The sequence below is a fragment of the Falco peregrinus genome, chromosome 6 (genome assembly GCF_023634155.1).
Source record: "Falco peregrinus isolate bFalPer1 chromosome 6, bFalPer1.pri, whole genome shotgun sequence".
In the NCBI taxonomy this organism is placed as follows: domain Eukaryota; kingdom Metazoa; phylum Chordata; class Aves; order Falconiformes; family Falconidae; genus Falco; species Falco peregrinus.
This window is the reverse complement of record NC_073726.1, coordinates 69,230,452-69,242,798: the sequence shown is the minus strand read 5'-3', so window position 1 is coordinate 69,242,798 and position 12,347 is coordinate 69,230,452. Positions and strand designations below refer to the sequence as shown.

Genomic DNA, 12,347 nt, shown 5'->3' with positions numbered 1-12,347 from the left:
AATAATTCAGCAGTATTTTTTTTAACCGAAAAGAAAGTTAAACACAAATAATGAATTCCTATATTCACAGTAAAAAAACCACGTACAACTTCCCCCTCCCACCAAAGGTGCACAACATTCCAAAATAAGGCAGTGATTTCATTTTCAAAACAGAATCAACATATATTTAGACAAATGCACTAAGACAGTTTGTGCTGTATTAAGACACATTAAGAAGTGCATTTTGATAGATTCAACTTCCAGCTCTGTTTGAGACAGTATCCCTAAATCTGCAACCTCTTAATATAGTTAGAAAACAAATGTGAAAATGTACAAAAGTATGAGAAAAATTAAACAAATTGAAAAAGCAGTTTGCTTGGGGTGAAGGGAAGATTGCACTTTCTCCTCTGACAAAGGAGAAATAAGAAAAGGTAAGTCTATACAGGCCACTGAGTTTACCTGATCCCAGGCTATTTTAAACCTCTTAACTGTTGCTACTGACCCTGTCATTAGCTCTCCATGTCTGTTCCAGTGTGGAGTCAAACAGGTGAATTTAAGCTACTTTCAAGAGCACAACGGAACTTGCATGTCTGATTCTGCATTGATCTGCCCAAGAAACACTGTCATACTTTAGCCAGAAAGCAGCACCTTCTTAAGCTATGTTTTTATTAGCAAAGCTCACCTGATCACTATTAATCGTTGCCAGTGTGAATTATAATTAAAAATCTAAGTGGTTCAGGACTAAGAATACTTCAAGCTTACTACTCTAGATATGCTCTCAAAGTTCTTAAGAGGGACTATAAACTAAGAAGTGGTTTAACAGCCTTCTGCTTTTCTGCTCTTAGCCATCATTTCCCATATGGAATGTAGTAAGTGATGGGGTGAGTGCTTCAGGTAACTGAAGAATAAAAGAAAGAGTGATTGTTCCTCAAATAAATGTGTTATAACTTCTATTGCTTCCACAGAAAATCAGCCGACAAAGCCAACTTCTTCAACTAAAACAAAGATGACTGATGTGTCACAGAAATAATGACTATTTACAGATGGGGAGGAGAGGAAGACAAAACACGTTAAAAATAATTTTCTAGGTTGATATTTCTCATCCCCAAAAAGGTTGTAATCTTACATAGCTTAAAGTGTGCCAGAGACAGGGAAGAAAACAATAGCACAAATCTAATTTAAAAGTTCTAAAATTTAAATAAAAATTCCAAACATTACGACTAAGATTTCAAACAAATATTACTGAAAGATTAACTAAACCAAACAGCAAATAATTCACAGCAAACACTTTCTACTTTTACCTATGAATCGAGACAGTACATTCAGTTTAACATTTCACATACAAACATTGCCAAGAACTTTTGACCACAAAGTAAAAGTTCCCAAGAATCCAAAATCCCATTTTAATCCACCCTCCTACCTCCAAGTGTGCCTCATGTCTCCTAAAAATAGTAAATGCAAACACAAATACAAAAATATATTATGACTATTTATTGCAAAATACACACACAGAACCATTTTCTTTATTTTTCCTATCAAGAAGGCAGCAATTCAGCTGACAAAACAAGTGTGCTGCCTTCTATCATGTCTTTATTAGTTTCAACAAAATTATAATTTGAAAAATGACCAGACTTGCTCCTCCTTTAGTTCTAATGCTCTAAACACCATGTAATGTAACACAGCTTTCAAAAAGGCTGTACTGGAAGTAAAAAGCTCAGTGAATTCACTGACATCCTATGTACCAGAAAACTCTGGTCTGTCACAAAGGTTTGTTTGTTATCTTATTACTGACAAAATCTTTTAAATGGTTGGTCTCTGTTAATGTGACTGTAAATTTTTAACACTGAATAAGCAAGTATTTGGTTGGAATAATTCCATAAAGAAGGCTGAATGTTTTAATAAGAGGAAGATGCTGTGAGACACCCCATTACTGAAAAAAGCAATCTCTTCAGAAAGATACAAGTTCCCATAGTTGTTATTAAACATTAACAATTTGCTCTCTTTGGTATTTACACCAACACAAAAAGTGTACAAAGACGGAGGGAAATGCCCAGGTGACGGCTGTCTCTGTGAGCGTACTTCATCCCCCCTACCCATGCCTCCTCTGAACCAGGCTTTACTCACCTGACCGCAGGCTACTATTTTACAGAAACAGAGCTTCATTCAGTGAGCAGAAGGGATTCACTCAAGTAATGATCCTCCCATATTCAGTACTTTTTTTTCAAGTAATGATCCTCCCATATTCAGTACTTTTTTTTTTTTTTTTTTTGATATTCAGTGTATGGCTCTATGCCTTGTTTACTTTAAATTGCAAAATGACACTTGCAAATTATTTTTTTTCCATTTTTCTTTCTACCATGCTAATCATGACTGCAGGCTATTACTTGGAAAATAGTAACTAATCACTTCATAACACCACTAGTGGGAAATGAGGATGCATTATTGTACCTGTTGTGTAGATGAAAAACTGAGCTGCAAAAATATCCTGCCTTATTCACTCAACGCTCTCCTACTATTAAAAAAAAGTATTCTATCATCTAATTTCTCTACATGATTATCATCTTCCTTATATATCTCTGGCTCATTCTTGGGAGTATTTGTCACACAGTATTGAAGACAGCAAGAGTCTGGATACAGTAATTTAATCATAAAATGTTATAACAACTACCTCACAATGAAAAATGAGAAAGGCCCCACAACGTTGCATTGGCCACTTCCTATATTTTGGATATTTCCTTTTTCAAAATGAATGGTACCTTAACAAGGTTTCTGGGAGGGGTAGAGTAGGTAACTTTAATTTTTTAGGTATAAGAAAATCAGGGAGAAAAAGCCTCCAACTTCCCATTGCATAAGATGATGCTGACATTGTCATGAACCATCAATAGGAATAGAACTTTAAAAGCCACCACACAGCCTCTTGTACCTTATCCTGGATGCTGGCTATATATAACTGGGGAATAAAACACACAGTTTGTTCCCACATTTTGTATTTTCTGGCTTCAGAGATTCTCAGAAATTTTGCACGCTATTAAAGATTTATTAGAGAATATGCTCTCCTGGACACAAATTCTCCTGCCTATTTGCACCAATTACAATCCTTTTGTACTTTTATCTTATTTCCTCAACCTTTTATCAACTTTATTTAAATAAATTCCATTCCTCCTATCCAGGCAGATGCCACTAATCTACCAGCTCTTCATTCTTTCCCTACCGCTTTTGTTCAGGTTTGGGGGATTTTTCTGCACAGTTACTTCTATCCAACCCCACCTGTACTTCCAGGTCTTCTGCTCATACGCAACCCCCTCCCAATACCATGTCGTCCCTGAGTCCCAGGTTCAGTACAATTTTCCTGGTAATCCAAGGTACTCATTCCCTCAGCAAAATCCTATCTTTTTCCCCTCCCAATGGCTAGCTTTCAGCTGCCAATCCTAACAGATTTTCTGACCTGATTTGCTCTGCACACCGAGACGCCAGTTCTTGCTTCTGCTGTATTTGTATCAAGCAGCTGCTCGGAATTAGCACGGTATTTGGTGAGTAGCCTACTGAGTGTCACTGCCACCAGCTCAGATGACCAGACCTAGAAGAGGCTGTGGCAATGGAGAGAGACAATGGGGAGGTCTTCCTCTCTCTTCAGGATGGGGTATAACCAGTGCAGCTGAAATCTTTGGGCCATTTCATTGCTAAATCTATCCTTCTACGGAGCATGTACAAACAGACATTACAAAATGCATTGAACCTTTAACTAATTTAGAAAGATTTAAAAAAGGGCATCAAAAATATCTGGTACAAGGACAAAATCCTTTAATAAAAAAATCACTAGTGTTAAAAAAAGGTTGAAACCAATGTATCTCTATATTTTGTTCTTGAAAACAGTGAGCTGCTATGGCTGACAGCTTCTTTCAAAAACACACAAATCCAAATAAAATCTGAGACTGAATCAAACAACGTAAAAAAGTCTGCTAAAAGATTTAAAAAGTTTCTCAAAACCATAAACAATTGATAAAGAATATACTTTATAGGATGCATTAAACAAGTTTAGTAGTAGACTGTACCTGTGTAATCTACAGGTTAGGAGGCTGGCAGATTATTTTAAAGTGGAGGAATGTATAAATTTACCAAAAAAGTCTTGAATCTGCTTTTCATACCTGAACAAACAAAACCTTTTTGGAAAAAGTATTTTTTGCTGTGAAACAGTAAATAATGAAATCCTTCAAATGTCACGTTCACTAATAAATAAAATTATGGGGTTTTTTTCCTAGTGTTTGTGCACCAAATACCTTAGAATATTTATTAATGACTGTTTTTACACATAATAAGTAATTCAAAAGGCAGTGTAGGAGTTTTTTATGCCCTAGTTGACTATTCATTGTTACTTCTGATAGTCTTAACAAAGTACTTTTCCGTATTACATACCATAAATATTTTCCTAAAACTAGCTCCATCAATGCACTGTATTATCTGTTCTATTAAAATAATTTCTAATACGGCCTCTCACAAAACCCGAACTATTAAAAGCACCAGCAATTCTCTGACTTTCAGACAATGATAGTCAGGATAGACAGCTACATTTACCCTGAACATTGTCAAGAGTAACACAGACATCAGCCTCTGAAAGTTTCGTAACACTTTTTTTTTATGCACACAGTCACAAAAGAAATGTCTCATGAAAATCACCTTGGGTTATATAATTTTCGGTGTCAAGATATTATTATACAAACACCCCCTAAAAGGAGTGCTCTTTGACATCAAACAGAAGGTTGGTAATAGGATCCAAAATTAAACTGATACAGTACCAGTGAGCTTCATGGTTACACACGTTTTTAGGCAATCTTTTACTTGCTATAACTTTATTATTTCTAATTCATGTACATGGTGTTACAGAATACTTTCATGCAAGATGCTTGATTTGCATGGAAATTCTACATTCTTGCCCTGAAAACGCATAGACAATGGAGACAAAAGAAAAGCTACAGGACACTTCAAGCAACTGCAGGAAAGGGAAACAAAACATTGGCACAATATTAAGCTGACCAAACAAAAATGAAGTTAGACCAACACAGCCAAAAAGTAAAAGCAGCTTAGAAGGCTTTTTTGAGCAGGACTAGCCAGTCGTACCATACATAGCATTTTGCTTGTATCCATACTATCCATATCCACTACTAAAGTAACTCACCAATATACTCTGTTGGCCCAAACATAAAAGCACAGGTGAATACACATGCAACACAGAAAATTAAATGGAGTTGGCAATAGCCTCTGATGTGCCAGGGAACTTACTGGCTTGGATGGATGAGTCAATAAAACTTCAGAGTGCTAAAGGGAGAAAGAAAATAGGAAAAAATGGGGAAAATTGGGGATAGGAACAGTGTGAAAGAGAAAAAGAAAAGATGCAACAAGAAAAGAATTTAAAATAACAGCTGCAACATTAATTTACTAAGACAACAGAATCTTAATTTGTGGTTTTAGCATGTGCTACTAACCAGCTTTTGAAACATAAGAAACATGGAGTTACCCTTGTGCACATTCCAAACTTGATCTTGATTTCTCAGTTTACCAGTTTTGTCCCATCCTCAAATACTTAACCTAATCTTGTGTTTGGGTTTACAGATGAGTTGTACAGGTTGAGAAAGACTTTAATTTCTAGTCCTTCACTTATATCAGTTCCAAGACAGCTATACGGTTTAGAAAACTAATTCTGTAACTGACACCACTTGAACGCTGAACATAGTTGCTGGCTTTTTACTTTCACAGGACATCCTTTTTTCCCTGGTAGCTTTTTTCTTTCCAACTTGCTACACTGAGTACACCATTTATTGTCCCTTCGTTGAAAATCATCGGCTGAGAACAAAAAATAGTATTTCTATCTTATATATCAATATAATCAGTAATTTTCAGTTGTGACAGGAAATTCATGATCACAAAAATAAAAAGCACCAGAGCCTGTATTAGACTAGCCAAGCTAAATCTTGAGGAACACAGAATTTGGGTTAACACTTCATTCAGTCTTTTTTCCCTGTCTTTTGAAAGACACTATCCTCCTGAACTTGAAGAAAGAACACCACAGCCGAAAAAAACCCAACCATCCTCTGAGTGAGCCTGTTGAATCTAGAGGTATTTTCCTGGCAGGGAATCACTGCTAACATTCTCTGATGAAAAGTTCCTAGAACTCACCAAGGGGAACTTTGTTAACATATGGGTTTGGACTCTTTCTTTGCTCTAAACCTGATCTCTTTCAAATAAGGAAAATATCTACAGGGAGAAAAACTATGCACTGGAAATGAAGACAGACAAAAATCCGCTCATCTTTGCTGGAACAAATTCTAATATGAGTTGGTCACTCCCACATTAGAAAAACAAAAGGAAACAAAGCATACTGGCTGGGAAACATAAGACAGAAAAGGCTAGGAAAAGAGCATCCTGAAAAAAAAACAAAACTAGACAAAAACTTTTTCACTGTAAAACTATTACATTAAAATAGATGTTGGAAAAATGAGTTTCCTAAGGAAAAAACCACCAGCCACACAGCATAAAACCACTTCACAGAAGAACAGGGAGACACCTCCTCTGTGTGATTTCTCTCTAATGATTCCATCTCAGCAAAAAAGGAGACTATTTGCGGCAGGACACCAGAAAATGTAAACTCAACAGGGATTTATGGCTTGCTTTCAGTATTCAGAATCTCCCATACTATCTCCTGCTGGCAGCAGGCTCACAATTGAGCACAGAATTAGAATATTAAGCACACAGATCTGTGTAATGGTATTGTTATTAAAAAAAAAAATCCCAAATACGAAAAACCCTGCAGTTTTATTCACTAGAACAGGCATCAATATAAAATAGTCATTAGCAAGAAGAGGTATAATAACAATGAGAAGTGAACACCTTGAGTCAGAAACTGGATACTGCTTACATGGAAAGAAAAACAATACCAGCAACTTTTCAGCACCCCTGCACTCCACTTGGTTAATAATATTTCAGTTTAGTGTAGTTAAATCCCTTTTACTGAAAAAGTGTAAAGTTGCACTGTTCATGTTTTCTCCAAGGCTCACTTTTTAGAGATTAGCAAGAGTTTTTTCCAAGGGCTGGCCAAATCTCTTTTATGAAATGGCTTCACAGTAGCCCAATTCAGTCTCTGTCAGCTTCTTAACTTCTAAGGGTAATAGATTAACTGAAACTGCTCAAACTGTTCCGTGGAAGTAAGTGACAAGGAAAACAAGATTCATGTTAGACACATTTCTGTTCAAACTGTAAGGGAAACAGCCTAAAAGCAAAAGCATTTGCTGTTAAGAGCTACACAAGAGTCCTTCCTGTATGTGTCTTATGCAAAAGAGCACTAAGATGATGTAATAAAACTCAACATAATAAACCTCTAAACTAAATGTTCTTATGTAGCCATTCGTTTTAAGGATAATTGCGATGGTTATTTGCAATGGTTAACAACGCAGATGTGTATAACTGAGTTTTTAGAAGCTTTACATTGGAGCTGAATTATCTGTCATAACTGTTTCAGGGATGACAAGGAACTAATACACCTTGACAATGTCAAACTGCCTGAATAAGTATCTACAATGCATTTTAAAAATGCAATTTTCTACTTCTCTGCAAGCAACAAAAAAAAGTGGCTAATTAAAAGCAGCTAGAAAAAAAGGTTATTAAAGAAATATCTAAACTTACTCATAAGTGTAAAACATTCAAGTCACTGCTAACTGCATTTTCTGCAGTATCTAAGAGTAATTATGACTTGGTTCTAGAAAGCAAGTAAGATCAGTGATAGAAGTAGGCTCTTCCGTACAGCTTGAGGAAAGCAAATGCACAGTTAATTACATGAAAGCCTACCTTGGTCCTAGAGCTTCAATTGATTCCTTTACAAAAAGCCACTGTGGACCGACTTCTTATCACCAAAAAATATATTTCCATTTAATTTGAATTTTCCCTTGAATAAGAGAATGCAGTAGCCTGGCATGACACAGCATTTAAAAAAGGAACAAGATATTGATGATTTTGTCTCAGTAGGCCTTGAGAGTACTTTAGGGTCTCTGCACAGGAAACAAACGTCCAAATACCCTAGAAAGCGGTAATGCCTGAAGCACAGGAGCAGATATCCACAGTATTATGGAAGGGCTTTCTAGTGCACATACGTAATGACAGACTATCAATTTTCTTTGCTTGTAGAACTGAGACCATCTTGACTGGATGATTTAGGTAGCTTCTTTGTATGGGAAGATGTAAATCTATTTGTATTTAACATACAATATTCATTATTTTTCTCAGAACCAAATTAAGAATAGTTATTTGTCCCATAGCTGTCCTGTACAATTAACAGTGCTCATTACATTTGAGCTATTTTTCCATTTTACCCATCAGGAAAAGGATCACGGGAGAATGTGATCAATCACCCTCTTAAACAATTTCCTGAAAAAAAAGAGATTAGATTATAAAAGTATATGGTCTTATGAACTGGTTCAGTGTCCTTATGTAATTTTCCTGGATACCAGCCATTAAGCACCATTCTCTCTAAAATGGAATGAGCAGACGTAGGCCTAAAGGATTTATAATGAAGAGTTGTCATCACAGTGCAAATTAACTGCACGTTCATCTTTTAGCTAGCAGTGCTCCACTAGATTTTGGTCACCCTCCACACCTGCTTCTACTACTGATATGCTCACTGATAGTGAGGAAAGCAATCTCAGGAGAAGCAGTGAAAAGCAGTACATTTACAAATGCTAAATATACAGACACGTTCCCTAATTAATTGAATTTCCACAACTGGTTTTTCATAACTGAACTATTTTTTCTGTGCTCTCCCAGTTAGTTCCTTTTTTTTTTTTCCTTGAGGTAATTGTAACACTGCTCTCCAGTGCAGCTGTCTACCTACAAACTTGTAACTATCATCCAATTGCTGCAACAACCTCTGGCAAATCTCAGCTACAATATATTCCTCATTACCAGCAACACACTGAACAAAGGGTGAAACTGCAGTTCATGACAGAGAATTCAAACGAAAGGGTCCTTCAGGCCTTCTGAAATACTCACCCACTATACGACACACTGAAATCTGCCTGTGAGACCAAATAAATGTGCACAACTATCTTTCCTTGCTATTGTGCTTTGTTGATGCTGAATAACAGAACTCTTTATTTTGTGTAACAGAGTTAAAAAGAAGGGCAAACATGTCTACATATGCAATATGAGGTTTCACTTACACAGAGTTCTCCGGTGCATTAACATCCACCTTGCACCCACACGACAGAAATCCTAAACAGGTCTTAACTGATGACTCAAAATTTGTTCTCACATTTAGTTGAGGAACTATGATGGAGTTGCAAACTACAGCATGGGCACTCCTCCTTTTCCTGGACAGATGTGAAAAAACAGCTAGAACTCCATAATCCAAGACTTAAATTTCTTTAAAAAAATGGGCTGCCTTTCGTCTTGTTCTAATTTTATAAATAGAAGTGTTATCACTATTTCAGTTAGTGTGTTTTGCACTTCTTCATCACCAGCTCTTTTAAAAGCTAATCAATGCTCCTTTAAACAGTGCAGTATGTATGCTACTCACAGCTAAAATAAAGAATGCTTGAAATGCAAACATAACCCAAAGATTCTGTTCAAATTAATTAGCTTGCTTGTAATAGAATATTATTCTTCCGAACAGTAAACTCCTACCAATGTATCAGCTGTGACTGGCAATGAGATTAAAACAAATGATCGCACACTTCACTAGTGATATATTCTTCAAAATTTTTTTATGCATTCCTATGGGCCGAGCTAATTATGCAACTGAATTTATCACGTTAACACCTACAAAGCATTGATACTTGAAATGTTTAGCCATTAATTTTTTAGCTGTTACACCAGTTTAAGGGCACAATTACTGCTATGAACTGTACCGAGGCAGACTAAATCTTTAATTCCTAGTACCTATTAAAAAAAGAAAATTCAACAGCACTGTTATTACATGTAAATTAAGTCCAAAATTAGCACCAGTGTCTGAAAGTTATTTTCTCATGGGCTTCGCTTGTAATATGGTTTGCATGGAAACAATTTCAGAGTGCTTGCTGAAAAGCAATTCACAGAATTCGAACTTAAGACCCAACGTTTTCTGTGTAGACATGGCTAATTTGTCTATCACTGAATGTTTACACCACATGTATAAATATGAAATCAGATTACCTTCTTCAATTGAGTTTCCATCTTCAAACATTCTTCCTTTTTCTGTTCCAATGCAATTTCCAGTGTCTTGAGTCTTGAATCTTTCTTCAGTCCTGATGAAGCTAAGGATGAAGCATGTTCCTTCAGATCCAGCAAGGATGACTAAAATAAAAGATGTGAAATAACTACCAAGTAAATACTCTTTATGTGCAATAGGTAGTTTCTTTTTGTCTTTATTTTCCTCCTATCCCTTCACACCATGTTCAGGATCCATCTTAGAATAACATCAGGATGTTTATGTTATTGATTTAAGACAGCTTGATTTAATTCAGGTTTTCAGGATCAAAATAAAACCTTGTCTAAATTAATTTTAAAATCATTTTTAAAGCTGGAGGAGTCTGTAAACTGGAACTTGTGCTCCAGTGACAGTCATGTTTAAGAAAAATTGGTTTTAAGTAAAATCCTGTTTAAAAACTGTAAGTGGTTAGCAGGTTTGGCCACTGTATCTGAAACTGAGTGTGTTCAAAGCTTTTCTGTATACAGTTGCTATGGGGTGAAACTGATTCATGCTACCTATCTCTAAGGCATCTCAACTTCTTGTTTTCCAAACCACTTTTTGTTGGTTTTTTTCCTGTCAAATGTTGACTTCCATGTAGACAAAATCTTAGCACTTCCTGGGTGCATATTCTTCAAATTGTTTTACTTTGAGTGATTTTTGAAAAAAGACTGTAAGTAGACTTGAATGTTATAATTCCTAAAGAAGAACAGAGACCCTTTATATTTCTCTAATATAATTATGTTAATTAGTCTAGCCAACTGGACCAACTCAATTATCAAAAAAGGACTCTTCAGAGTCAAAAGAACTAGCTGTAGTGTTTGCAAAAAGGAATAAACATTATCTACATGCTTTTGGCACCCACAGCTTTGATCAAACTCTGTCCTCTCCTCCATGTATTTAGACAGGAAGCCTATTCTCTGCCTTCAGTTGTCTATAAGCATAGCTCCAGAAAATGCTGTCATTGACCATCAGTCATTCACTACTAATACAATTAACTGCTGCAAATAAGGGGACTGCGTGCTAACCATGAAAAGATGGTTCTGAAACAATTTATGCTTTGAAAAATTCTCAAAGAATCTATTTTACTAAATAAACTTGTTGAAGGACCATTACCATAAAGGAACAGTTTTCTTCATCTCAAACACATACAACAAACAATTCATACATAACATAACAGATTCATTCTGATGGTCAACCTCTTTCTCTGTGAGATCTCCTTGTAAAATGCTGACTTTCTCTTTCAGATCCTTGATGTCTTTTTTGTAGTTGTCGATCTCTTCCTGTTTTTCTCGTTCGTCTCTGTCACGTTGCTCCTTTAGGCGCTCGATGGTCCTTTCCTGACAAAAGAAAGCACTCAGTGAAGAAAATGCCTTCTTAGTTCAAATTCTGACACTTCTTATCGCAATGCTTCTTACAGTAGACAAGGAGGAGTAGTGTTGGATACTGCCATTTTCTTTTCTTCATGGCTGTAAAACAGATCCTCAAGAAGGAGGAAACCTGAGAAATCTATGGATTCATTGCTAAGAACTACCAGGCTTTCTGTATCTCTGAAAGTTCACAGCACTGTTACAACGCAACACAATGTAACTGGTTCTGATAGTCAAAATCAGCTTGGACCAGGATAGGTTACATACTGCTGCCTTACTTTAAGGATTTAGATTCCTAAATCTTATTGTTCTAAAATGTACAGTTAGGTCTGTGGTCCTTCAGAGAGGAAGGCGTGTAGTGCGTATATGACACCAGGGTTGATATACAGTAAGAAAAGCCAACAAAACAATTTTTTAGTACACCAGGTATCAATGGAGCATCAGTTATCTTGGAAGCTGGAGGGATACAAGCGAACTCCCCAACCTCATAGCTTGACATTTATATAACCTGACAGAGTGAAGGAGCTGGTTCTCTGGGAATCAAGGAAAAATATATAGTAATTCCAAAAAGTTGCCCCACTGAATCAGAACAGATAAGGCTGCTCCCTCAGTCAACTATGTCCTGAGAACTAGGCAAACATAAAAAAAATATGCTCGTTATCAGGGTAACTATTCATTTTGATTCAATATTGGGAAGTAAAATTTCATTTCACACTGAAAAACTTTAAAACTCAATTTCTTATTAAAATATCTCAGCAAAGAAGATGAAACAAGATATTAGCAGACTTTAA

The 12,347-nt window shown here is 36.1% G+C and overlaps 1 protein-coding gene across 12 annotated transcripts in view; it reads right to left on the bottom strand.

Moving 5' to 3' along the window:
* ERC1 (ELKS/RAB6-interacting/CAST family member 1) overlaps nt 1-12,347 on the bottom strand; it is a 302,298-nt gene that overhangs the window by 172,698 nt on the left and 117,253 nt on the right. For all 12 annotated transcript variants that reach the window (XM_055808142.1, XM_055808144.1, XM_055808146.1 and 9 more), the window contains 2 exons: nt 11,386-11,526; nt 10,153-10,293 (listed from right to left, as the gene is read on the bottom strand). In XM_055808142.1, coding sequence (XP_055664117.1) covers nt 10,153-10,293; nt 11,386-11,526 — 282 coding nt within the window. The remainder of the gene's footprint in view (nt 1-10,152; nt 10,294-11,385; nt 11,527-12,347) is intronic.